At 42.4% G+C, this 25,995-nt stretch overlaps 1 protein-coding gene across 2 annotated transcripts in view; it reads right to left on the bottom strand.

Moving 5' to 3' along the window:
- Window positions 1-6,601: 6,601 nt before the first annotated feature.
- XRCC5 (X-ray repair cross complementing 5) overlaps window positions 6,602-25,995 on the bottom strand; it is an 84,488-nt gene continuing 65,094 nt past the window's right edge. For both annotated transcript variants that reach the window (XM_039495162.1, XM_039495163.1), the window contains 5 exons: window positions 17,792-17,901; window positions 17,185-17,281; window positions 15,613-15,680; window positions 8,661-8,732; window positions 6,602-7,480 (listed from right to left, as the gene is read on the bottom strand). In XM_039495162.1, coding sequence (XP_039351096.1) covers window positions 7,466-7,480; window positions 8,661-8,732; window positions 15,613-15,680; window positions 17,185-17,281; window positions 17,792-17,901 — 362 coding nt within the window. In that variant the 3' untranslated portion in view covers window positions 6,602-7,465. The remainder of the gene's footprint in view (window positions 7,481-8,660; window positions 8,733-15,612; window positions 15,681-17,184; window positions 17,282-17,791; window positions 17,902-25,995) is intronic.

Below are 25,995 nucleotides of genomic sequence, written 5' to 3'. Positions count from 1 at the left end.
ATGTATTTTGTTAAACTCCCCAAGGAGGAAAACAAAAGCGCCCCAAGCCGAAAGGTAAAACTAATGAAAGCTAGTAAACTTTTTGTATTCCAGAGGCCTCTTGTGCTCAGAGCTTACCAGAATTTGGAAATCATGTTTGTCATTTATTGCAGTTAAAAGGTTTTGTGAAATTCTATTGGCCCAATGATATGTAGCTTTTAATCCTTAATCTCAGTGTTTATAAAAGGCGGTAAGTATTACTGTCCCTGTTCGACAGATGGGAAAACTGAAGCTCAGAGAGGTGGATTAATATTTATTACTGGAGCACTTAGTCAAATAACTTGCCCTACTCCTGACTCTTAGTCTAATGTCCCACCCGTTCGACCATGCTGTCTCCAATACTTACAGGATAGAAGGTAGGAGGTGAATACCAAAAGGATGGATTTCTCAGAGCTGGGCACCTTTATAAAATCCATCCAGATCTAATATTAAGATAGTCACTTACCAGAGCCCGGGATGTTAGCATGGAAAGAGAGCTGGGAGAAAGCTAATGTGCATCTCCAGAGATGTGGACAGTTGCTCCTGACATCTTGCTATTGACATAGAGTATTTCCCTCTACACCTGAGCTGCACCCTCATACTACCATGTAGAAGCTGGCATGCCTTCTGTGTAGGTTTTTAGGTAAAGACGGGCCCAAATTCATCCCTAGTGCAACTGCATTGACTTTCAGTTAGCCACCTGGTGAGTATCTGCTGGGAATTTGCCTTTGTGTTTGGTAGGGCTCTGGGCTCATTGCAGGATGCTATGTTTTGAAATGAAGCTTAGTTGCTGTCCGGACTAGGTTGAGTTAGCGCCGATTTTCTAGCAGGGCTCTTTGTAGTGTGAGCAGCATCGTTTTTGATTGGATAAGCCAGTGATTAGACGTGGCTGAGTGAGAAGGGTTGGGTTGTCCTTTCCAGCTGTGTGTGGGGCCCAGGCTTTCAAAAGCATGCAAGGCTCCCAGTGGCTGGTTAGACGTGTGGTTGGTGAGACGAAGGCAGCTGGGAGACTAAGGGAATTATCAACTGAGTTCCTCAGCAGAGGAAGGCAGGAAGGTTGGGTTGCGTGTTTTGCAGGGAGGGGGGAGGGGTTGTGTTTTTTCTTTTCCTTAACTTGCAAGTGTTGTTAAGTGTCGAAGGTTGGAATGTTGCTGTCTTGCTAACGCTGTTCAGGCTGCTCAGTGCTTCTGTCCTTGGAGCTCCAGTGTTATCAGTACTAACAGCAGATAATGCAGCCTGCTAATTCAGCAGACCCTGATGTTAGTGATAAATACTACAGGCACGGTTCGGAGACAAAGGCACTTGGCCAAGTTTATTGCCCTCAAGGCACAGTACTATCATCCCATAGGAGCTACAGGTACACTAACACGAGTGGCAAGGAATGGCTCAGTTAGGAGCAGGAATTTCTGCTGTCCCCTCGGCCGCACAGAGGATTAAGGCGAGGTACTCCGTCATTTATTGACTGAGACAAACTACTGGGATAAACAACTTACGTACCACCTTATGTGTTTCATGACATGTTTGCTACCTCCCCTTGTTCCTGATATCTCTGACACAACATCCCTATTCATTGTTCTGTCAAACCATCTTATCTTGTACTAGACTGGGGTGTATCTGTACTAGCCTTCTGAAATGTATTTACATAAATATCTAGTTGTTTGTTATTTTGCCAAGGCCAGGTCTACTCTGGTTCACAGCCTTTGGTTCAGGCCTCAAATCTTGCACCAGGCCGTGTTCCAGGCTCCTTCTCTCTCTACTACAGGGGGTGCTTGAAAAGGAAGAACTCACAATGGAAGGAAAATGGCATGTCACGAGCACTACTGCTAATTCTTCCTCTGCCTGCACCCCTGGGGTCCCCCTGCCAAACAGGTGTCCTGACTCTGGACCTGGTCTTGACTTGCTGGGATTGCTGCCTGCATGTCCCTGCCGATGAAAGCCAGGCAGGGGGAACCACCTAGTGTGACAGTTGCCTGTTGGTGGAGAGGCAGGCAGGAGAGCAGCAGGCAGGCAGGAGAGCTGCAGGAGATGGCTCGTCTGCATAGCCTCCAGGAGTGCAAGGACTTAATCAATAGGACATGTGGAAAAATCTGGGCTGGAGGATGCTAACTGACTACAGCAGCATTGCTGCTTTATGGGGAGAAGACTGGCTGCAGCCCTCCTTGAGCAGAAGACAGTGCTCCACCTCTCGCCCAGGACTCCCCCCTGCCCCAGTCCATCATGGTGAAGAACTGGTATGCTGTAGTGGCAGCAGATGAGCTGGGTTCCTTTCTTTCTTGTGCATTATAAAAATAATAAAGGTTCTACAGGCCAAATGAAGCTCTCAGTGGTACCTAGGCAACCACAATGTCATCAAAGTATGATTTCAACATGTGTTTGGCAACTGGGATTGGACTAGATTCTATTCCCTCTTGTGTATCAAGAGAACTGTATGTTCTGTTCCAACCTCTTTTAGCTGTGTTGGCTCAGCAGGACTAGCAGGGGTAAAAACCAATAAAACTTACCTTAGTGACTCAAGTGAACAGATATAACTGTGAATATGCACAGGGAGCAGGTCTGACGGATGAAGGAGGAGCCATTTGTTCACAGAATGTACTTCTGTGATGAAAGGTGTTTAAGAATTCACTTGGCCTGAGAAAACCATCTGAATGAAGATATTTTCCAATACCTGCCTAATCTTTTATTTTCATAACTGCAAACAGTATTTCAAAACTGTAACAACCACAAAACCCATCAGAATTTGCCGCATAGAAAAATATAACCACTCAAACATACAGGATTAAACCAGAACATGCTCAAAAGCTAATTTTAACATCCAGCATTTCAGGTTTTGAGAACTCTAGCTTCTGTTAGGATGTACAATCTTTCAGCCTAATGTTTTTCCTCTCCAGTTTTGATTTCAATTTTGCTTCATATTTAATGTAGTTGCTCTGTTTTTGTTGTTGTTGCATGAAAGAACTAGAAAAGCCAAGGTAGTTTTCTTTAGCATGAGGCAACCTAGGCTGCTGAAGCTTTCAGCTTTGATAACTAAAAGCCCCAAATCACTCAAACTGCCTACAACTTTAACATGCTCTTCTCAAGGCTGGCTGGCAGGCATGCTTCATGGGACCACTCTGCCTACTCAACAGTGCTCTAAAATGCTATGTACATATTCCGCACAACCTATAAAGCCCACTATGCTCTTCTGCAGCAGTCAATGCCATACTTGCTTATGGTCATCCTTCCAATGAAGGCACTTTTCTTGGTGATTTGTTCATCAAAGAATTTGGGATGGGATCAGGGGGCATACAGGGTGCTTTTCATGGCATGTGTTCCCACCACTACGGATATACATCATTCCAGCGTCTGTCTGCACTGTGCTGCAGTACAAGTGAGAGAAATGGGAGCAGAATGAAGATTGGAGGGAAGGGGTATAGAGGCCAAGACCTCAGTGAAAAAATGAGTTTTCTTCTGGAATAAACTAACAGGTATGAATAACTGCTTATTTTAGCTGAAGAAGATCAGCCACTTAGTACATCTGCAGTTATGCTAGCTAGGTTAATGTGCTTATAACAAAATATACAATAGCTAGCAATCTTCATGCTTCAGGATTATGACCGGCTGACAGCAGAAGAGAATTTCTCCCCTCCCATACGTTATTTGTGCCACAGCAGCACCTAGGAGTACCAGTCATAGACCAAAACCCCATTGCGCTAGGCACTGTACAAATACAGAACAAAAAAGAAGTTCTTGCCCCAAAAGGTGACAATCTTAAGTAGAAACTCCAGGCACTTATATAAAATGCTGGTAATCTCCCCATCTCTACAAGTTTTATACCACTTCATCCCATACCAAAGGTGTACGTTCCTACAAAAGTCACTGCAACGAACGTAGTATTCCCATTGACTTGTTTGGAACAGTAATGGGATCTCCAGCACCAAGAGAAAAGTGGTAAAATTTAGTATTCTGCTCTATGGTCAGGAAGATTTCAACACTCAGAGACAGAAAAAAGTTAGTTCTTCCCATATTATTAGCAGAAGAGCTTTGCAGTACTATGACTCTATGATATGTCTTCTATGGAGGGACTAAGAATTATCTAGACCATCCCTGACAGGTGTTTGTCTAACCTGCTCTTAAAAATTTCCAATGATGAAGATTCCACAACCTCCTTAGGCAATTTATTCCAGTGCTTAACCACCCTGACAGTTACAAAGTTTTTCCTAATGTCCAACCTAAACCGCCCTTGCTGCAATTTTAGCCCATTGCTTCTTGTCCTGTCCTCAGAGGTTAAAATGAACAATTTTTCTCCCTCCTCCTTATAACAACCTTTTATGTACAGTAGAACCTCAGAGTTGCAAACACCAGAGTTACAAACTGACCAGTCAACCACACACCTCATTTGGAACCAGAAGTATACAATCATGCAGCAGCAGAGACAAAAATGCACAGTACTCTGTGAACTGTAAACTACTAAAAAAATAAAGGGAAAGTTTAAAAATAAAGATTTGACAAGGTAAGGAAACTACTTCTGTGCTTGTTTCATTTAAATTAAGATGGCTAAAAGCAGCATTTTTCTTATACATACTAAAGTTTCAAAGCTGTATTAAGTCAATGTTCAGTTATAAACATTTGAAAGAACCATAACGTTCAGATCAAAGTTATGAATATTTCAGAGTTATGAAAAACCTCCACTCCTGAGGGGTTCATAACTCTGGGGTTCTACTGTACTTGAAAACTGTTATCATGTTCCCCCTCACTCTTGTCTTCTCCAGACTAAACAAACCAAATTCTTTCAATCTTCCCTCATAGGTTATGTTTTCTAGACCTTTAATCATTTTTGTTGCTCTTCTCTGGACGTTCTCCAATTTGTCCACATCTTTCCTGAAATGTGGCACCCAGAACTGGACACAATACTCCAGCTGAGGCCTAATCAGTGCAGAGTAGAGTGGAAGAATGACTTCTCGTGTTTTGCTTACAACACTCCTCCTAATACATCCCAAAACGATGTTTACTTTTTTTGCAACAGTGTTATACTGTTCACTTATATTTAGCTTGTGATCCACTATGACCACCAGATCCTTTTCTGCAGTACTCCTTCCTAGGCAGTCATTTCCCATTCTGTATGTGTGCAACTGATTGTTCCTTCCTAAGAGGAATATTTTGCATTTGCCCTTATTGAATTTCATCCTATTTACAACAGACCATTTCAAACTTCAATCTTGAACTATTACGATTGTAATGATGGGAGGGTTAGAATGAACGAAAGAGTCTCAGGTACTTCTTAGGAGTCCATTTTGTTTCATTTAATGCCTTCCTTAAATCCTTTAAATCCTTGTTCACCTTCTTCAGATCTAGCAACACTGAGTATAAATGTACTGTGTAAGCAGCAGGATATCCTGCGGGATACCATCATATTGACTTATGTACGTTCACTGTTTGTTTTTAATCCTGGCTCACAGAATTACTTCTAAATCCCCCTGTGGGCCTGGCCAAGACCCTTAAATATCTCTGTAAAACAGGGATACCTACCTCATGGGGGTGTTGTGGGTATTTATGTTTGCAAAACACAGACAACGGAATCACACTTGACCTTTATACAGGGCTTTTCATGTTCAGAGCTAGCTTTGTTTACAATGAAAACTGTATAAGAAACCACCTTTATTGGACAACCTCCAGTCTTAAGGGGCCATCCCAACATTCATTTATATCTCTTCCAAAAAGGTAGGAAACAGTCTATCATGAACTGATTTTAGCCAATATGGCTCCAAAGACTGCCAAAATGGGTTGAAAAAAAAAGCCCTTGAAATATTGTATTAACCAATTTTTTTAAATAAGAAAACGAAAAACCGGCCAGCGACAACATGGAAATTTGACATCAAAAGACACTCAAGAGAATGGATTTGTAGCCAGATCTATATTATTTAAAATTATGAAAAAATATTCTGGGGGACACTAAGGCTCTGGTGATTTGGACAACAGTCTGTTTGCTGACAATCAGCCCCAGGGGAACCAACTCCAAAGAATGTTCACAGAACTCATTCTGAACTCAGTGTGGGTGGCCATCTTCCACGTGTGACCCAAATGTGGGGCAATGAGACTATTCCTACATGGCCAGGAAGGGAGAGGAGACACTTGTGTTACCTGAACCTGGACTCACTCTTTAAGAAAGGCAGACATTCCAAACCAAAGCTCATTTTAAGCACAGCCCAGGTTTTACAGATTACTGTCGTCTCAGCTCCCTTCCAAATAGTATGCTTATGTTAACAATAATGAGATGACCCAGTTTTAACGAGGAATAAGGCGTTAACAAACTAATGTTTGCAGTATAAGTCTATCATAGGACATCATGACCAAGTAACTGGTTCCAAGCAGAATTCAGGTATCTTCTCAATCCTAACTGAACCACTTACTTTCTTCTGGTTGCTTGTGGCAAGCACTGTGCGTATCAATATGTCTTTTGAAGAACCATAATCATCTGTGCTGAGTACTTTTAATTTTTTAAACTTTAAAAGATTCCTCTGCAGCTTGTTAGCAATTAGCTGCAATGCACAAGAGAGGAACAACTGACTCATTCATTGTGTTAACATTGAGATAGCTAAAATAAATGCAGCAGTTAAAGTCTGTGGAGGACCTGAAGGTGCATCAAGCAGAGAATGAAGCCATCAAGTACATTAGAACAAGAGAGAACATAACAGGTCAATGGTGATGGTACCCACTGAAAAGGGAAGAGACTGAAGAGTAAAATGAAAGATGACTTCTAAACAACGCTGTTACTGTCTCGTGCTGGAGAGGATCCAAACAAGAAAAACAAGAGAATAATCACTGATTTGGATATACTGTGACAAATCAACATGATGGAAATGTTTTGCTATGTACTGTAGATTCAGTTTTATATTTTGAGTGAATACATTATGAATCCGTGGACTGGACATTTTTTAAGTTACTCTTTTTAGCCCAAAATACCTACTTGTTTTCCCTTTCCTGATTTGACAGAGACCATGAAAAGTAATGTCTTTCTTCCTTTAGAATTAGGAAGCTACTGATTTACTCTTACTAAAAGTTCCTCTATATTATCTTGAGATCTCACACCGACTTCCATACTTCATTCTCTCCAAACAATACACCAATGATGTAAGACACTAACACTGGGCCTCACTAAAATTAGTGGTGTTTAGCTGGAATCTGAAATATAGCAACATTACAATATTGAGTGTGAAACAACTTCTTTTTAGAAAAAAGATTTACTACAGAAAAATGTACAGAAGATTGAAATAATCTACATTAAGTCTTGTACTAATTGCAGTTGATTCAGCTCTGAGGTTTATACCAAATAGAAGTGCCTTTGAAACTGCTGTTCTCTCTCAAGAAACTTCTACCAATAGAAGAATGGATGATCTATCTTCTCTTCAATGGCTATTTTATGCCCCCTGCAACAGAGTTCTTCAGAAGTCCTCAGATATTGTCCAGCCACTTACATCATGTCCAGCTGCAAAAGAAAATGATAAATTTGGAATAAGAGGCACTGGCTTCAAGTTTTTGCTCTCACCGGTTCGGTAGGGATGGCAATCAGAAAACCAAGTATGTATGTCCTAACGAACTTGGATACACACTTTATGACAAAATATGAAAGGTCTGTAGAATACTTGTACTCTATATGTCTTCATGACTGAGCAGAGAATCAGCCAAAACTGTATTACCCCAAAGTCACAAATGTAATTTATAGATTTTTTAAGCTACTCTGCACAGCACAAATGAAGAAAGCTTCCAGCCATGAAAGTTCTAAGACTGGATGGATTATTGGCTGAAGCCTTGCAGATATGTTTCATTTGTAATGACTCAGCATGAAAAAGAAAAAAAAAAGGCTAAATTGTTTATACATAATAAACCCATTAAATGCTTGAATTTCCACAAGCCTGTCTGTACTAGGTTAATTGAGCAGATTAAAATATGTTTTTCTTAATGGTTTTTATTTTTCAACCCACACAAATAGCTGATCTGCAGCTCAGGCTTTCCGAAGCGTTGTTAGGAAATTGTTATAATTTAATGTATCAAACGAGTAGCCTGATTGACACTTTAAAAAAAAAAAAACACTGGAAAGGAGAGGATTAATCTATGTAAACAGCACAAAAGTGTAACAACACAGCCCAGTGCCTGCCATTATGAAACTACGTCTCTGGTTACATTTACAATAGCAACTAAGGCCTGGTCTACACTGGGGGGGCGGGGGGGGTCGAACTAAGGTACGCGACTTCAGCTACGTGAATAGCGTAGCTGAAGTCGAACTACCTTAGTTCAACTGACTTACCCGTCCTGACGCCACGGGATCGAAGTCCGCGGCTCCCCCGTCGACTCCGCCACCGCCGTTCGCGGTGGTGGAGTTCCGGAGTCGACGGGAGCGCATCCGGAGTTCAAACTATCGCGTCTAGATTAGACGCGATAGTTCGAACTCCGAGAAGTCGAACTCTCCGCGTCGACCCGGCGGGTAAGTATGGACCTACCCTAAGTATTTCATGGGGGTTCCTTTGTGCCTTAATTCTTTAGGTGCTTTCTAGGGCATAAGTCCATGGCAAGTCCTCGCCCCTGTTGCTTTTAAAAGCTTCTCCCTTTCACTGAAACAATCCAACTACTTTAATCATAAAGCCATATCATGTCTTCACGATACTTACTAAATCATCCACGTCACCACCTTCACCAGCCACTGATGGAGCTTCAGCTGGTTTTTCTTTGGGGGCCAAGAACTGGGGGGGAAAAAAAATCATTTGCGTTCTGGAGACAAAAGTCAGCTACTTTCCATTAAATGAATGGAAAGTGTTTTGAGAGGTGTAAAAAAACAAAAGAAAACAAACAAAAAAACCACATGAGCTGAGAATTCCATATAGAAAGGCTCCAATAATTACTACTGAGGTTTTGTTTGCGTTTCCATCCTCATCACCAACCTGTAGCACTTTAAAGTCAAGTCTTAGAAAATTTCCTCAGAACTAAGGGTGAGGGGTGCAGCTATACAGGGAGTTAAGAAAATGTTATGACTATGTAGTGGGGTGAGCACCCGCTCTGGCCCTGGAGGGGTTGGAAAAGCCCTGCAGAGGGCTGGGGCTGGGCAAGGTAAAACCCTGGCTGACTGGGGGAAGTGGCTGCAGCTGGGGCCACTCCCGAAACTGAGCAACAGGGCCTTATAAGAAGGCCAGGGAAGCTAAATGCAGGAGTCTCTTTCTGTCTGTAGAGGGAGAAGGGCCTGGCTGCTGGGAGCTAGAGACAAGGTACCTGAGTGAAGCAGGGCTGGGGAAAGGCAGAGGAGCTGGGGAGCTCCAGCCTGGAAAGCCCCAGGCTGCGGCCTAGCATTGGGCTAACAGGTACCAGGGGTTGCAGAGGGCAGCCCAGAGGTAGGCCAAGGCAGCAGGTCCAAACCCTCCTGGCCAGTGATGAGTAAGCTGATATTGCAGTGTGCCCCAGGGCGTGGGGCTAGATGATGATTGGCAGTAGCCGTATACTAGGGCAAGGTTGGGATACAGAGTGGGGGTTTCCCGGGGAGGGGAGACCCTGAGAGGAAAGGGGTTACTGCCAGGGGGCAGCACCCCATGTAAAAGGGCACCGGGTCCTGGGAGGGACACGGGGCCAGAGGACAGGAGGATCACCAGCCTGCAGAGGGTGCTCCGGGGCTGAATCAAGCTAATTCCCTGAAAGACCAGCAGGAGGGGCCATAGGGGTGAGTCCGCATGTCTACAGACCAATAATGTTTGCAGCTATGAATGCTTAAAAACAGCCAAAAAAGTTACTTTCCCCCTTCATAATTTACACATATGAAAGTCTCCAGATTAGAAATTTTTGCTAAATAAAAATAAAATCTAAGGACCAAATCCTGGTTCCACTAAACTCAATTAATGACCTGGATCCACAAAACATCAAACATGTAGGTGGTTAGACTGATATTCTTTATCATATAGATTTTTACATAATGAATGTGCCCAAACATTCTCTCTCATTAGCCAGTGCAACTCACTGGATGCCCTCCACTTAGCGTAGCATATCATAAAAAAGGGTAAAGATAACTAGCTCTATATATCTAAGTTATTTCTCTCTCTTACTATTTGTTCCATTATTTTATAAGGGCTAGAAGTTATCAGCAATAACAGCAAAGAAAACACAAAAACAGAGCATGACTTATGTGAATTGTGTGCCACAGTCTTAAGAACTTACTATTAGTTAATATTATTTTAGCAATTATAACAATGGAAAAAGTGGAAATCCCCTTTCCCCACAGCTGGGTCACTTAAAAGAAGACTGTACATAACACTTGGGAATATGTAGCTGGGAACTACCCTGCCCTAGATGAGAAAGTGGCAATGGGGATAGACTAAACCATCTAATATCACAGGTCTTTTTCCAGCATAGTCTTCTGGAATTTAAGGGTGCTGCAGCAGCGGCTCTAGATGAGAAGCAAAAAGAAAATTTTTGTCTGAAAAGAATTAAAACAGTAGGGTTGTAAATAGCTGTTTAAATTTTTAACTGGTTTTCATTACACAAACACAGCTGGCTTCTGAAGCAGATCTCTGATTATCTGAGGACTTCAGATACTACAATAAGGGGGATCATGTAAGTAGGAAGGTGAGATAGATACAGTGGAGGATTAATGGTGCTAAATATGTCCATTCTCCCTTCATCTGCATTATCAGATGTGTAAATAAGGGTAACAATAAATAGATACAAATCAGAGAGTTAAAGTAGGAGGAGGAGGTAGAATGCCCCTTTTTTATACAAACTGAGCATTATCCATCACTGTTAAGACAGCCTGGCCTACACTTAAAAGCTAGGTGGACATACTTACACAGAATCATAGAATATCAGGGTTGGAAGGGATCTCAGGAGGTATCTAGTCCAGCCCTCTGCTCAAAGCAGGACCAACCCCAACTAAATCATCCCAGCCAGGGCTTTGTCAAGCCTGACCTTAAAAACCTCTCAGGAAGGAGATTCCACCACCTCCCTGGGTAACCCATTCCAGTGCTTCACCACCCTCCTAGTGAAATAGTGTTTCCTAATATCCAGCCTAGACCTCCCCTACTGCAACTTGAGAGCACTGAGCTTTGAGCAGGGGGTTGGACTAGATGACCTCCAATATCATGGTTGGAAGGGTCCCTTCCAACCATGATATTCTATGATTCTATGATTCAATTGCTCCTTGTTCTGTTATCTGCCACCACTGAGAACAGCCAAGCACCATCCTCTTTGAAACCCCCCTTTCAGGTAGTTGAAGGCTGCTATCAAATCCCCCCTCACTCTTCTCTTCTGCAGACTAAATAAGGTTCCCTCAGCCTCTCCTCATAAGTCATGTGCCCCATATGGTTTTTTCACATCAATCAGGAAAAAACATCCCTGACCAACAACTATGTTGACCTAACCCCAACAAGCTACCGTTGCATTTGGGGGGGGTTTCTACACCAACAGGTAAACCCCTTCCCTGCTGTGTGTCTACACTACAGGGTTCTGCTGGCGTAACTATGGCAACGCAACTATGGTGATAAACTCTCCGCAGGGTAGACATACCTTCAGAAGAAACAAAAATGTTCCATCGATAATGTAAATCACAGCTCTTGAAAGGGGAGGAAAAAGGCACTTCAGCAGTTACCCTGGCCTTCTAATATCTGTTGAACTCTGCTGCCATCCCAGGAAGTAATCTAGTCCCTCATTCTCTGAGCCCCCTAATTCTAAATCCCCAAGGAGAGTGGAAAAACACACACACCAGAGGCATATCTACTGGTCCCAATTTTTTTTTAGGTCTCTTCCTCTGACCCACTCTCCCAGTTTCAATGTATACAGAAAGTTAATTTAGAGGGAAAGCACCCCGTATCACATCCACCAGAATAAGTAAGAAATTTGATGTCACTTTTTATCATTTTTGTATACAATATCCGCCATACTTGTCTCACTATCCAAACGTCAGATCTTTTTTACATTTGAATAGCAGATGCCGAGAACTGCATAGAAACTTTATTCTATATCCTAACACATTTAACATACACTGCTCAACTCATCTTATTGTCTTTGTAACTGAGGCAACACAAATAGGAAAAAGTTACAGAGCTGGAAGGACTGCACAGTGCCAATACACTATGCATTGATGCACCTTTTTCTACTGGTTTGAGTCTGGTAGTATAGAACACATATAATCAAACTAAAGTTAATGATACTGTCAGCTTGGAAAGGGTTTTTTCACCAGAGCAAATCCCATTTTACATAGTTAATTGACATCAGCCAGGATCTGTGAAAATAACACATTTGTTCAGAGTCCTCAGAATTAACATTTTACTCTAAATTAGGTATAAATAACACTTTACAATCTAAGGAAATCTGAGATGAAGATTTGCTTAGCAATAAACTGAAGCTTTAAGTTTCCATCAAGTACTAAACATCTGCAATTGATTTCTTCTGACAAGATCTGTTCTGCATTTATGCTGAAGCAAATTATATATAATAGTTGTGCTGAAATCCATTATCTTTCCCAAAGCAACCAGAAAAAGCACTTGGCAAGTCTGATCTATTAACCTATCATCTCTATGCTCTAAAAAGAGTAACTTCCCATCTGCATCATTACAGGAAAGACTAGACAATGAGACCATTTTTCTCAATGAAGGAAAGTAAGGAAATACACTAGAGCAATATAGTTTATCTAAAAGAAAACGAACCCCAAAGGTGCTGCCACTGTCTTGAATAGCCTCCTACTCTAATTTTCTCCCTCATGCAGCATTCATATACAGCATGTGCCTTATATCTGATGCTGTACTAATGGATTCTGGGACTTCTGAAGCTACTCACATAGTATCTAGTACTACCAAGCAGAGGTTTTTGTGTTCTTGCCTATAACAAGGCACCACCTTGGTACCATTACTCTCAACCTTCAAACTTACCACTGCGAGACACAAGCAATCAAAATCAGAGGGGTAGCCGTGTTAGTCTGGATCTGTAAAAGCAGCAAAGAGTCTTGTGGCACCTTATAGACTAACAGACGTTTTGGAGCATGAGCTTTCGTGAATGAATACCCACTTCGTCGGATGCATGTGACATGCATCCGACGAAGTGGGTATTCACCCACGAAAGCTCATACTCCAAAACATCTGTTAGTCTATAAGGTGCCACAAGACTCTTTGCTGCTTAAGCAATCAAAATGTGTGGCAAATTACTGAAACATGGAACACCTGTATTTTGTTGCCTGTTGTGACATAACTGACACTTAGTGGATGTTAACTATAAAATCTATTTCAAAGGATATTTTCTCAGTGTGTGAATCAAATGAACTGTTTTTGCAATTTGTTACAGGTGGGGATTTAAGGAAAAGGGCCTTGCATAGGATGCTTTGGATCTGGGGAACAATAAAATGTTGGGAATCAGGAGTCTCCTCCTGGGTTTGGGAAGGGAGTGTCGTCTAGTGATCAGTAGTGGTTACAGACAAAATAGCCAAGCAAATAGATTTGGCACATTCATTCTGAAATGTGGGGGGCGGCTAGCTCAGTGATTTGAGCATTGGCCTGCTAAACCCAGGATTGTGAGTTCAATCCTTGAGGGGGCCACTAAGGAATCTGGGGCAAAAAATCAGTACTTGGTCCTGCTAGTGAAGGGAGGGGGCAGGACTCAAAGACCTTTTGGGATCCCTTCCAGTTCTATGAGATAGGTATATCTCTATATATTATTATATTATGAAATACAGTGTGGCTGAGACTTGGGTCTGCTATACTATATAACTCTGTTCCATTTCTAGCTATGCCAGAATTGTGCAACATCTCAGTTAACTTATCTTAAAAAATTAGGGGAAATTAATGATAGTTGCCTGCCTTCTGTGGTAGGGATATGAGGCTTATTAGAAAGGTTGAAATGCACATGTGAGACCTGAACTCACGGTCTATTAGCCATAGTCCAATACATTATTTTGAAGGGGGAAGCACTCTTTCTTGCTCCTCCAGAATATTGTTTCACTTAGTGGTGCAGTGAGACAAGGAGCCCAAATTGTTTACAAGGCAGAATGTACAAAATGCAGTGTTCCTGTGAGGTCTGACTGTAGGATAATGGTAAATTGCAATGTACCAGGTCAGCCAGATCTGAGTTTAGTCTACACAGGTTTCTCCCTAGTTTAGATGGGAAGCCATAAGCAAAGACCTATTACCAGGCTTTGCATCTGTGTTGTGTGTGAATGGATGTATTGTATAGCCATTGCAAGCTCAGTTTTTCAGCCAATGGTTGGTTTGTTGTGCTTTCTTTGTTAGCATAGAGAGGGCTTTAAGCACTGAAAGGTAACTTCATGTAGCATATATTATGGACACTAGGGTTGGTTTTGTTCCAGACAATGAAGTTCCTTCAGAGTGAAACATTTAAGAAACTAATAAAACTAATAACTAAATGCCACCTCTCTTGGTACCTGCTGCTGGGAAAAGAAATATAGTTTGCATAGTTATGTATGACCAGAAACAGGTCATGGCCCCTTCCTGGCTGAACCAATTTCTTGACAGCTCTGACAACTCTAATCTGTACATGTGTTAGCTTCAGTGTGTTGGATTTTCCTATTTCCTTATAGTACCACAGCATTTCATTGACCCCCTTTCTATCAACTTTTCTGTGTTTTTCCTCACGTTAAGTGAGATATGAACTTGCCAAGGTCATCTTAAGGTGCACATACGTCTCTGAGGCTGCTTCACGTGAAAAGGGACAATGGTCTCCAGAGTATAGCCTCATATCTATTCGCTAGACATGAAGAATCTACACCAAGCCCTGCTGGTTAATAGTATGATGCTTGAGCAGTTCCAAGCAGTTCGTTTTCAGCTGGAAAGCACCGTTCCAGCTGAAATGTTTAGGGGTTTCAACAGTAGAATCTATACACAAAAGCCCTCTCCCTCTTAAGCTATCTTTAAACCATGGCTGCCAGCTGGGTATAAGGATTTAAGTTCATCTTCTTGAAGACAAATACAAAAATAGTTCTTGATTCAGCCACCACTGTATCTATTTTCCCTTCAATCTGTCTTTCTGCCTTCACTGGAACAGTCTGCCCTGCATGCCCCATTCTGTTCCTTATGCTAACTGCAGTGCTTTGCACCCTCATTGCTGCCAATATTGTTATGCATAAGGAATACCGGCAAACATTTAACACCTTTTGTTTCCCGTGCGCTATAGTGCAATGTTTACAAAAGGGGAAACTGAGGCACGAAGGTTGTGACTTGGTCAAGGCCACAGAAGTCAGTATCAGAGCTGGGATTAGATCTCAGGAGTTCCTGATTTCCACACGCATGCTCTAATCACTAGATTACATTTCTAATGAAGAGCAGGAGCCAACAGTAGTTCTGTGCATACTGACAGCCTGATGCCACTTCACTAACCTGCGTTCCTGAAGTGGTTTGTCTGGAAAATATGTCTAGACAATAACATGCCCTGTCTGCAGGCAGTCTGAAACAATATAATATGGTGTGCATTAAGGGAGAAATGTCCCCGAGTTGAGGCCCCATAACTTCTATGGTCCAAGGACTCCATTCTCCGTTCATTCAGGCCCTATTTCATTCACTTAAAGGTTCATCCATATAAGAAAATGCCTTCTCTGGAATATCAGAGGCTTTATATAGATAAGTAAGAGTGTAAAAGCAATACCTTTTTGGCTTCGTCACTAGTCACTGAACTACCTTCTGCTTCATCTTTGGTGATCAAAGAAATTCCATCTGAGGAAAATCAAATCATATCAAAATATCATTATAAAGCTTTACCTGAAAACCACTCAATGTTCCAAATAGAAAGTGTTTCAAATTCAAATGTCTAAATGTGTCATCACTGACAAAAATAAAACTACTTCTCAAATTAAAAAGACATGGTAGTTTTCACAAGTGAGTCAACTATCGTGATATACAAGTACAATTAATGCATATTCATACTTTACTGGAGGCATCCATTTAAGTAACTGAATATATTATGATAAATTATTGAGACACTGAAATCATAGATCAAATATGAAATCTAGGGAAAATTACACTTCAGACAACATACAGTAGACCCTCTAACTTCTAATCATCCAAGAGAAGTTTACTTCTGCCACACAAACCAATGTTTAGACAGATTATGCATAAAACACTTTATCTTCCCCTAAGCAAAGTGAAAGTCATTCCCTATATGCAAATCACTGATAGTGCAGCTTGTATTTGTAAATTCTTCTTCCTCCAGAAATTGTTCATCTTGTTGGAAATGCTGGTTTGTACCATCTGTAAATTATTACAACAGAACATACCAGCATGACTTTGGTTGGTCCAAATCCCAGTATTTTCAAAGGTTTATTATGTGGCTAATTAGACTTCCCCAAGCCTGTTTCCTCCCCCACTCCCTCCCCAGTTTCAACTGGGTATGATATTCGCCGTGTGATGTCCTAAGCTGTTGCTGTGCACTGCTGAACAACTGCTATGCTCTATCCTAGCAATGGCTGGATTTCAGCAATGGGTGAAGTCACCTCTATATGTAGTTTGGAGTCCTTCTATCTGAAAGGTGCTATGCAATAGCAAATTATATATTACCATATGTACAATGAAAAGAGGCTACTGTGCATTTAAAGTATATTTTCATAAGCACTCGTGCCAAGTAAAGGGAAGAATTTGTAGAGCATCAGGTTTTTTATGCTCATAAAAATCCTCACTTATTTGCCTAGTGCTCCTAGTCCATCCAAATCTTTTAGAAGTATGCTGCCTTCCTCCTCAGTTTAATCATCAGTGTGTCGTGTTACTATGTATTCCTTCCTGAAGGATCTCTCTTACATCACTGAAATATGTCACTGATCACTTTGTGTATGAGTCTTCTTTGCAGCTTCTGCCATCTGGGAGAGCCTGGCTCGCTCTCTCTCCAGTGCATCAGCTCTCCATTTATTTTAAAATGCACCTGAAATATTGTCTCTTCCTTGCCCTATACCATTTAATTTCTCTCTCACTGTGCTTTCAATTTACCATTGTAACTGAATTTAACTTGGTACAGCATTTTGAAATACTGTTTATATGAAACCAGTGCAAAACAAAGCTATATAGTAGTGAAAGACAAGTTTTACATGGTATGCAACAACTCTCTACACTAGAAATGCTGGTCTGCGTTCATTTCCAGCTGCTAACATGTAGATTCCTCTCACACAATTTACCATTTGAAGAAAAATTGTGTGGGAGATGGCAGAGGGAGAGTCAATTGTCGTCATACCTTGTATCAAAATTTCCCAGAAATCAGCTAAGGTTTTGTCTTCCACCTCTTCTTTCAGGGCCTGCAGGAAATCATTAAAGCATTGCACCTCTGACAGCTGGAAAAATGACAACAAAGATAACACAGAAAAATAAAGTTAGCTTAATACCAAAGAGCTGTAATCTTAATGGATCATAAAAACATCTAACATGGGGAACAAGAAAAAAAGACGTTCCAAACCACTGCACATTCATCTAGCCCCACTAGAACCAGAGTTTCTAATGTGCAGGGCATCACAAAAGAAACTGCATTTCACAAAGCTGCACAGACCCTTTTGTGACTAGTTTTGTTTAAGAAGATATTTGGAGGACGGCACATTTCTCCTTTTCAACCACTAGGTCACAAGTATTGTCTTTTCATATTAAGAAACCACAGCAGTATCTGGTCCTTATTCTGTTGAGGCCAAAGGACCAAAATCTCTTTTAAATTTCCAATGTGGTATAATTGACTTAGTTCTGTTGATCTTGTCCTGTTGCTAGCTTGCCATAATTGCTGAAGGAACATAGTAGGTCTGTACATTATGCCCTGACATCTCACACAGAGTAGAGTTTTCAGATATTTTCATTACCTTAATGGCCTCTTCTCTGAAAACTCTAATACAGTTGATGCTCTTCATGTAGTACTGTAAACCTTTAGTTTCCAAAAACTGTTCAATGCGATTTACCAGCTGCTGGCTCACTGGAAGACAAAAAGAGGGAATGCATGCTTTTAGAAGGAAGAAAATCCTTCTCCTTAGCTGGCTGTACTTTCCCTGTTTCTCCTGCAGCCTGATCTGTAACTACAGCACATCTATTGGTAACAACAGTCAATCATATCAATGTTGTATCAAGCTGCTCATCTCACCCAATAATGAAGCCCCTACTCTAAGCTACAGAAAATAATCTTCATTTAATCTATAAAATTTCTAACAAATCCCAATGTGGCTGAGGCAGGAGAATTTACAACTTGCGATCAAGAAAACAAGCACTGACCCTGCTTCCGTGGTGGAGAGTCGAATTGGAGCACCTACTATCAGAAAGTTGAGAGAGGCTTTTTTACTTCACTAAGTATAATGCCTAAACCATCTATGGAAGACAGACATTTCAATGAAAATGTTAGGTTTTCAGTAAGTGGTATAATGTCATAGCTGCAGCAACAGAATAATCTCTGGTTGCTAGACTCTCACGTGTGGATGTTACTAGAGATACCTTATTACCAGGGCCTTCTGAATACATTTTAGCCCCCAGTACAATCATCTTAATTATTCTTCAAAGCGGAACACAGTGTAAACAATACCGGGGAAGATGTGTGTCTATATATCTACATTTACATAAATTGTGTGAGAGGGAAGGAGCCAGACAGACATGTAATGGTAAGAACTGGAATACCAATAGTATCCTCGCTGTTGAGTGACTCAAAAGGCAGATAGTTGTAAAACACACTGGAAAATGTGAAAAGTAAAATGCCAAAAACAAAGACAGTGGAAGTCCTGAGTATTCTCCCACATTTTGTTCTTTTACTTGCTTAATGGTTAGTGAAAAATATTTGCCCATCTTCATCTGCTGTGTACATACACCCCAAAGAGGTCATGGTGAGGATGCCTATTCATTACCTACAGACATGGGCAATGGGACATACCCAGGATAACTCTGCCAGCTAAGCAGCAGCTCTAGTAACCAGATGAAGGATTTCCCTTTGCATAAGTATCAAGGTACAGTTTTGCTCTTCTAGTTCTTCTCCAGAGCTTATACTCTGTAATACTATTAAATGCATAAGATTCCCAGTGATAAACAATGCTTTGAAGTACAAAATACCAGAGATGGATGAGGAGATGTTATTCAGTTTTCAAATTCTGAAGCATTTCATATTTCATCTACAACACCTATGAAACTAAAACGCAAGTACAATATATAACAAGTCACAAAAAACATTCTACTTTGACTTACTTACTCAGCAATGTTGTATTTTAAGGCTTGTTTAGCATAAGTGCTGTTCAGTCTGCTGAAGCATACATTATATGTACATACTTGCAAGTCCCAATCCATTGCAACTCAGGATAACAACTAAAGCAAATGATAATGCTTTTACAATTTCCATTAATAGCTAATAAAGACCATCATCACTATAACATTATAACATACAAATTACAAAACCAGTTACTCAAAATCTGCTAGAACTGAGAACATAAAATATTTTAACAGGTGCTTTCAGGAAACCACAGTCCAAGCATACCGTCAGGCTAAAAAAGAATTTAAGTAGTAAGTGTAACTAACATGTCTTATTTCTATATATATTTGTTAGAATAATCATATATTAGTTGCTTCTCTCCTCTCTTCCCCCTTCATTCTGATTACTTGCCTGTCTTTAGACTGTGAGCTCTTCAGGGCAGGCATCATGCCTTCTTTATTTGGACAGCACTCAGCACACCATGGGAACTAGTGGCCACACACAATAACCAATAAATTATTCTCTCTTGTTACTTATGATGCATACCCCAGTCCCTCTGGCAAGACAGGATTTTCCCCTAACTCTCTTACATGCAGTAGACATAAGCTTGTTATATGACAACACATGGTACTGATTTTCCATTGGATTATCTCATCAAAGCAGTGGACCCCAACCCCAAGGTGTGCTGAGGTCAGCCAGAGCAGGGGTTCTCAACCTTTTTCTTTCTGAGCCCCTCTCCCAACATGCTATTAAAAATTCCACAGCCCACCCGTGTCACCACAACTGTTTTTCTGCATAGCCAGTAGGTTAAAAGCCGGGGCAGCAAGCAGGGCAACAGCATGGGGTCCGATCCCACAGGTGGCCCCACGAAGCTATGTTGCTTCGGCTTCAAGCCTGGGTGGCGGCAGCTCAGGCCCTGGCTTCAGCCCCGGGCAGCAGGGCTCAGGCTTCAGCTTTCTGCCATGGGCCCCAAGAGTCTAATGCCAGCCCTTCTCTCTGGCTTATTTTGGTGGCCCCCTGAAACCTGCTCATTTCCCCCCAAGGGTCACTGGGCCCCTGGTTGAGACCCACTGAGTTAGAGCACTGGGAAGAGCCAAGAAGCGCAGGACTGGGTAAGTTTGGGGTCAGAGAAATACAGAAGATTCTAGAACTGTTGAATCTGTATTCTACTCTTCTTTCACTCTTCTCCAGATTCTAAAGCATGTATACACCTAGCCACTGGTTTCATGTTCTGCAAAACACTCATCTGAACTTAGTTTAAAGGACAATAGTTATAGTGACAACAGTTGTAAAACAAGAGGCACCCCACCCTCTCCTTGGTATCTGTTGAATCGATGGTGTCCATAGAGGAAGAAATGTACGATGGTTCTGTACAATGCTTGACTGATGGCACAAAAAATTGAATTCAAATACATAAAAGGCTCACCTCTCCTCCACACAGGATGGTCACAATACTTTTATTTATTTATTTTACCAGTAACTAACAAACTAAATTGAACTCCACAAGTTAAGTCAGTCCATTTTTTCATGCTTAACGATTTTCTCATTAAATGTTCTAATTTCTTACAAATTGCACTAATAAAAGCAAGTCCTGCTGGGTTTTTTTTCTCCTTTTAAATGCTGGCTTTTCATTGATGTGTTAAATTAAAACCCCAGGCACTAAGAGAGTATAATACGAGTCTTTATTGTCAGAATGATTCCTGCACACTGCTAGGAATTATCAGTCACTTTGTTTATTTTTTTTTACATTTTTTTCTTTTTCTTTCTTTCTTTTTTTTTTTATTTTAAATTTCTGTAGCATTCGCAGGCATCAGAACATGGAGTTTTACATGCTAGAAACCTTGGACTGCTACTTCATGAGATTTGTCCTAAGGGACTTAAAAAAAACCCCAAATTGTGTCATGATGCAACTTTATAATGTGAGGAAGGGGCTGCACCATAATTTAAAGTGAGAGTCTTTTACTATCATGGCAAAGCCTGGTCAAAAACAAGTCTGTCCTCAGATAGAGGAGCAATGATTAATGAATGTTACATGCAAGGACACAAGTGCCCCACAGTCCCTGCTCTGGCTAGTCTATCTAGTGACTGATTTTAGGCTGCCATTAGATAGACAGAGTTGAATACAGTTACTAAGGACCGCACAAAGTCATTCACAGTGGATTCTGCTCTTTGACTCTGCTAGGTTTGACAATTTAGCTTATTATTTCTTTCTTTTACTTCTCCTCCCCACCAGCCATCTCTCTCTCTCTTGTTGTGATCCCAATGGCCTGTGATGGGATGTTAGATGGGGTGGGATCTGAATTACTACAGAGAATTCTTTCCTGGCTGTCTGACTGGTGAGTCTTGCCCACACGGTCAGGGTTTAGCTGATCGCCATATTTGGGGTCGGGAAGGAATTTTCCTCCAGGGCAGATTGGCAGAGGCCCTGGGGGTTTTTTGCCTTCCTCTGCAGCGTGGGGCACGGGTCATTTGCTGGAGGATTCTCTGCACCTTGAAGTCTTTAAACCATGATTTGAGGACTTCAATAGCTCAGATATAGGTTAGGGGTTTATTACAGGAGTGGGTGTGTGAGATTCTGTGGCCTGTGTTGTGCAGGAGGTCAGACTAGACAATCATAATGGTCCCTTCTGACCTTAAAGTCTATGACTCTATGATTTCTTGGTTTTGGTTGTCATGGGAAGGCCTTTGTGCTTTTGCCAAAAGGTGAGTTTTGCAACATGCTCTGATAAGAGTCTGGTGTCCTTCAGTCTTATCTCCTGTTCTAGGTTGTTCCACAGATGGGGGCTCTTGGCTAAGAATACCTTACCTCTGGCCTCTCAAGCTTCATCCTGGACACAATTAGCTGAACTGTCCCAGAAAAGCATAGCTGTCTTGGGGTCTTTTGATTGGAGAGTTGGTCTCTGATGTATCATATAAGGGCCCCAAACACAGAGGGCCTTTAAGAATGGACACCTTACCTTATCTAAACTGAGAGCCTTTACCAAGTTCAGACCATTGGTGTGATACATTCTTTTGTAATTTTTCTATCTAAAGAGAAGGACTACTACATTTTGCAGGAGCTGGAAATCCTGTGTTACCCTGACCTGCAGTCACAGTTCTCAGCTTTTTCCCTCTCACCACCAGGAAGTTTTGGTCTTCCCTACTTCTTCCCCATGGTACAGCTGATTGGGTTATATAATGAATTAAGTGATTATATGATGAACAAACTACAGAATCAGATGTTACAGAAGGAGAAGAGCAATTAATTTATCTAGTCCATCTCTCTGTCAATGCAGGAGACACTCTCTGTTGGAAGATACATTTACTTGTGCTTCTATCTTTGGTGAAATATGCCAGATTGACTCCGCTCTTTTTATCCACTGCATAGCAGCGCAAGCTTGCTCACACTGCCCTGACATGGAGGGGTTACCCCACTGCTGAAAGTGCGTCAATTTCTATATGTCTATTCAATTCAGCCCTTGTCCTTCTTGCTAGTTGACTGGCACAACTGAGACAGTTGTTTTGTGGTCCTAATACAGTTCTTAGTGGATAAGATTCCATATCAAAATACCTACCATCAGATGATAAAACTTATCAGGCACTATCAACTAGAGCTAGCTGGTCCACAGATGAAAGGCTCCCCTTCCCATAACCAATCTCCTGAATCATCCAATGCTCCAATCATAATGATTTGTAAGAAATGACAGTGCTCAGAGTAAGAGCTCATCAGTTACAGGACCTAGTAACAAATATTGAACTGTTACACCACGACGATCATAAATTTGTAACTCAAGCACGGAAAGAATTAGATTCTAATTAACTGTTCTACATTTCAGAGACTTCCGTCATCTTAAGGTCAAGTCTTTACCAGCTTGAAACTCTTCCTATCAATGCATACTTGCTACGCTATGGTTATATGGGAGTGTCTGGAGTATTCCTCTAACACCTCTAGGTGTAAGAGGTGGCATTTAGGCCTGGTCTACACTAGTCTGTTAATTCGGAATTAGCTGAGTTAATTTGAAAAAAAAAAATGATTCCGTCCACACGACCAAACTGTTTTTTTGATTTAAAGGACTCTTTAATCCGATTTCTGTACTCCACCTCAGCAAGTGGAGTAGCACTTAAATTGAGATCGCAATCCCAGGTTAAAGGTATTGTGGACGCAATTCGACGTTATTGGCCTCTGGGAGCTATCCCAGAATGCTCCCTTATGACCGCTCTGGACAACACTCTCAACTCCGATCCACTAGCCAGGTGGGCAGGAAAAGCCCTGGGAACTTTTGAATTTCAATTCCTGTTTGGTCACCATCAGCACAGGTGACCATCAGCACAGTCCACCATCACAGGCGACCTTGCAGAGTCCACCATCAGAGGAGATCACGCAGTCCCGGATTTGCAGACAAGCTCCAGCATGGTCCGAACGGGAGGTACTGGATCTCATCGCATGTTGGGGAGACGAGTCTGTTATGGCAGAACTGTGTTCCTTTTTTTGGAATGTAAATACATACGCTAAAGTCTCCAAGGCCATGACAGAAAGAGGCTACTCCAAGGACACACAGCAGTGTCATACAAAAATCAAGGAGCTCAGGCAAGCGTACCAAAAAGCCAGGGAGGTGAATGGGTGCTCTGGGTCACAGCCCCATACATTCCGCTTCTACTGTGAGCTGCATGCAGTTATGGGGGGTGACGCCACCACTACACCACCACTGTTTGTAGACACCTGCAAGGGGGGAGTTGCACGGAGCGAGGAGGAAGAGTCACTGGAGGATGAGGAGGAGGAGGACAGTGCACAGGCGGCAAGTGGGGAATCCGTTTTCCCTCCCTAGCCAGGAACTATTCTTAACGCTGGAGCCAATAGCCTCTCCCCACTCCCAAAGCAGGCTCCCAGACCATGACCCTGGAGAAGGTACTTCTGGTGAGTGAGAGCCTGATCAGAGCCACGTGGTGGGGAGGGGGGAAGAACCCAGCTGCACTGGGCTGTTCGCGTTTAGTTTAAAGGGCTCATCCCTGCTCAGAGCCTCATGGGAGCCACGCAGTGGGTGCGGGGGGGTGTTGTGTGAAGCGATCATCCCAGAGAGCCTGCAGGCCATTCCTTTATATGGCAAACCCACCAGGCATTGCTTGCTATGGGAAAGGGGGCCCAGCAATTTGAAAGCATTGAAATGAATGTAGAAGAAGCAGAACCCCACATGCCTCTAGGCTGCCTGCAAGCTGAATTCCATTGCCCGGCCCTGTGCGATGGCTTACTCACACCAAAGTGTCCCCTTTGTTCTCTGAAATGTATCTTTTAAAATACCCTCTCTTTTTCTCCTCCCGCAGGTGCAAATGTTTCGACGTGGCCCCTATCTACTCCGTCCCAGAGACTGGTCCAGATTAGAAGGCAGAAAAAATGAACTTGGGACGACATGTTCGCCGAGCTCATGCAGTCCTCCTGCACTGATAGGGCCCAGCTGAATGCATGGAGGCAAACAATTGCAGAGTCCCGTAAAGCATTACAGGAACTCGAAGAGAGGAGGGACGCACGCGATGAGAGCAGGCAGGACGCTATGGTCAAGCTCATGGGGGAGCAAACGGACATGCTCCACTGTATGGTGGATCTAATGCGGGAAAGGCAGCAAGACCACAGACTGCTGCTGCAGCCCCTGTATAACCGCCCTCCCTCCTCCCCAAGTTCCACAGCCTCCTCACCCAGACACATCAGAACATGAGGGGGGAGACTACGGAGACCCACACATTCAACCCCTGAGGATCGCCCAAGCAGCAGAAAGCTGGCATATGTGAACATTTGATTTGGTTTCTGGATTTGTCCTTCCCTCATCCTCCACCCCCCCAACCCAATACCTCCCCTCCCGCAGTCTGCCTTCTGATTTCTCTCAATGTGTTGTGCAACAAATAATCAAGAACAGTTTTTAAACAATTTTGACTTTATTTCCTTTCATATATATAGGGTGCGGGTAACACCAAGAGAAACAAACACAACTGTCACACCGTACCCTGGCCAGTCATGAAACTGGCTTTCGAAGCTTCTCTCATGCGCAGCGCATCCTGCTGCACTCTTTTAATTGCCCTGTTCTCTGGCTGTGCGAAATTGGCCACCAGACAAGTTGCCTCAACCTCCCACCCCGCCATAAACGTCTCCCCTTTACTCTCACAGATATTGTGGAGCACACAACAAGCAGCAGTTACAATTGGAATACTGGTTGTGCTGAGATCTAACCGAGTCAGTAAACTGCGCCAGCGCGCTTTCAAATGTCCAAAAGCACATTCTACCACCATTCTGCGCTTGCTCAGCCTATAGTTGAACTGCTCCTAACTACTATCCAGGGTGACTGTGTACGGCTTCATGAGCCATGGCATTAAGGGGTAGGCTGGGTCCCCAAGGAAAACTACAGGCATTTCAACATCCCCAACAGTAATTTTCTGGCCTGGGAAGTAAGTCCCTTTCTGCAGCTTTTCAAACAGACCAGAGTTCCTGAAGATGCGAGCGTCATGCACCTTTCCCGGCCATCCCACATTGATGTTGGCGAAACGTTCCTTGTGATCCACCAGTGCTTGCAGCACCATGGAAAAGTACCCCTTGCGGTTTACATACTGGTCGCCCCGGTGTGCCGGGGCCAAGATAGGGATATGCGATCCGTCTATTACCCCATTGCAGTTAGGGAACCCCAGCGCATTAAAGCCATCCACAATAGTCTGCACATTTCCCCATGTCACTACCCTTGATAGCAGCTGGTCAATGACTGCGTTGGCTACTTGCAGCACAGCAGGCTCTACAGTAGGTTTGCCCACTCCAAACTGATTACTGTCAGGCATTGCAAGCTTCCACAGTGCTATGGCCACTCGCTTCTCAACTGTGCGGGCTGCTCT

The sequence above is a fragment of the Mauremys reevesii genome, linkage group 11, assembly GCF_016161935.1.
Source record: "Mauremys reevesii isolate NIE-2019 linkage group 11, ASM1616193v1, whole genome shotgun sequence".
Classification (NCBI taxonomy): Eukaryota; Metazoa; Chordata; order Testudines; family Geoemydidae; genus Mauremys; species Mauremys reevesii.
The sequence above is the reverse complement of the archived record's forward strand: the minus strand, read 5'-3'. Positions and strand labels throughout refer to the sequence as shown.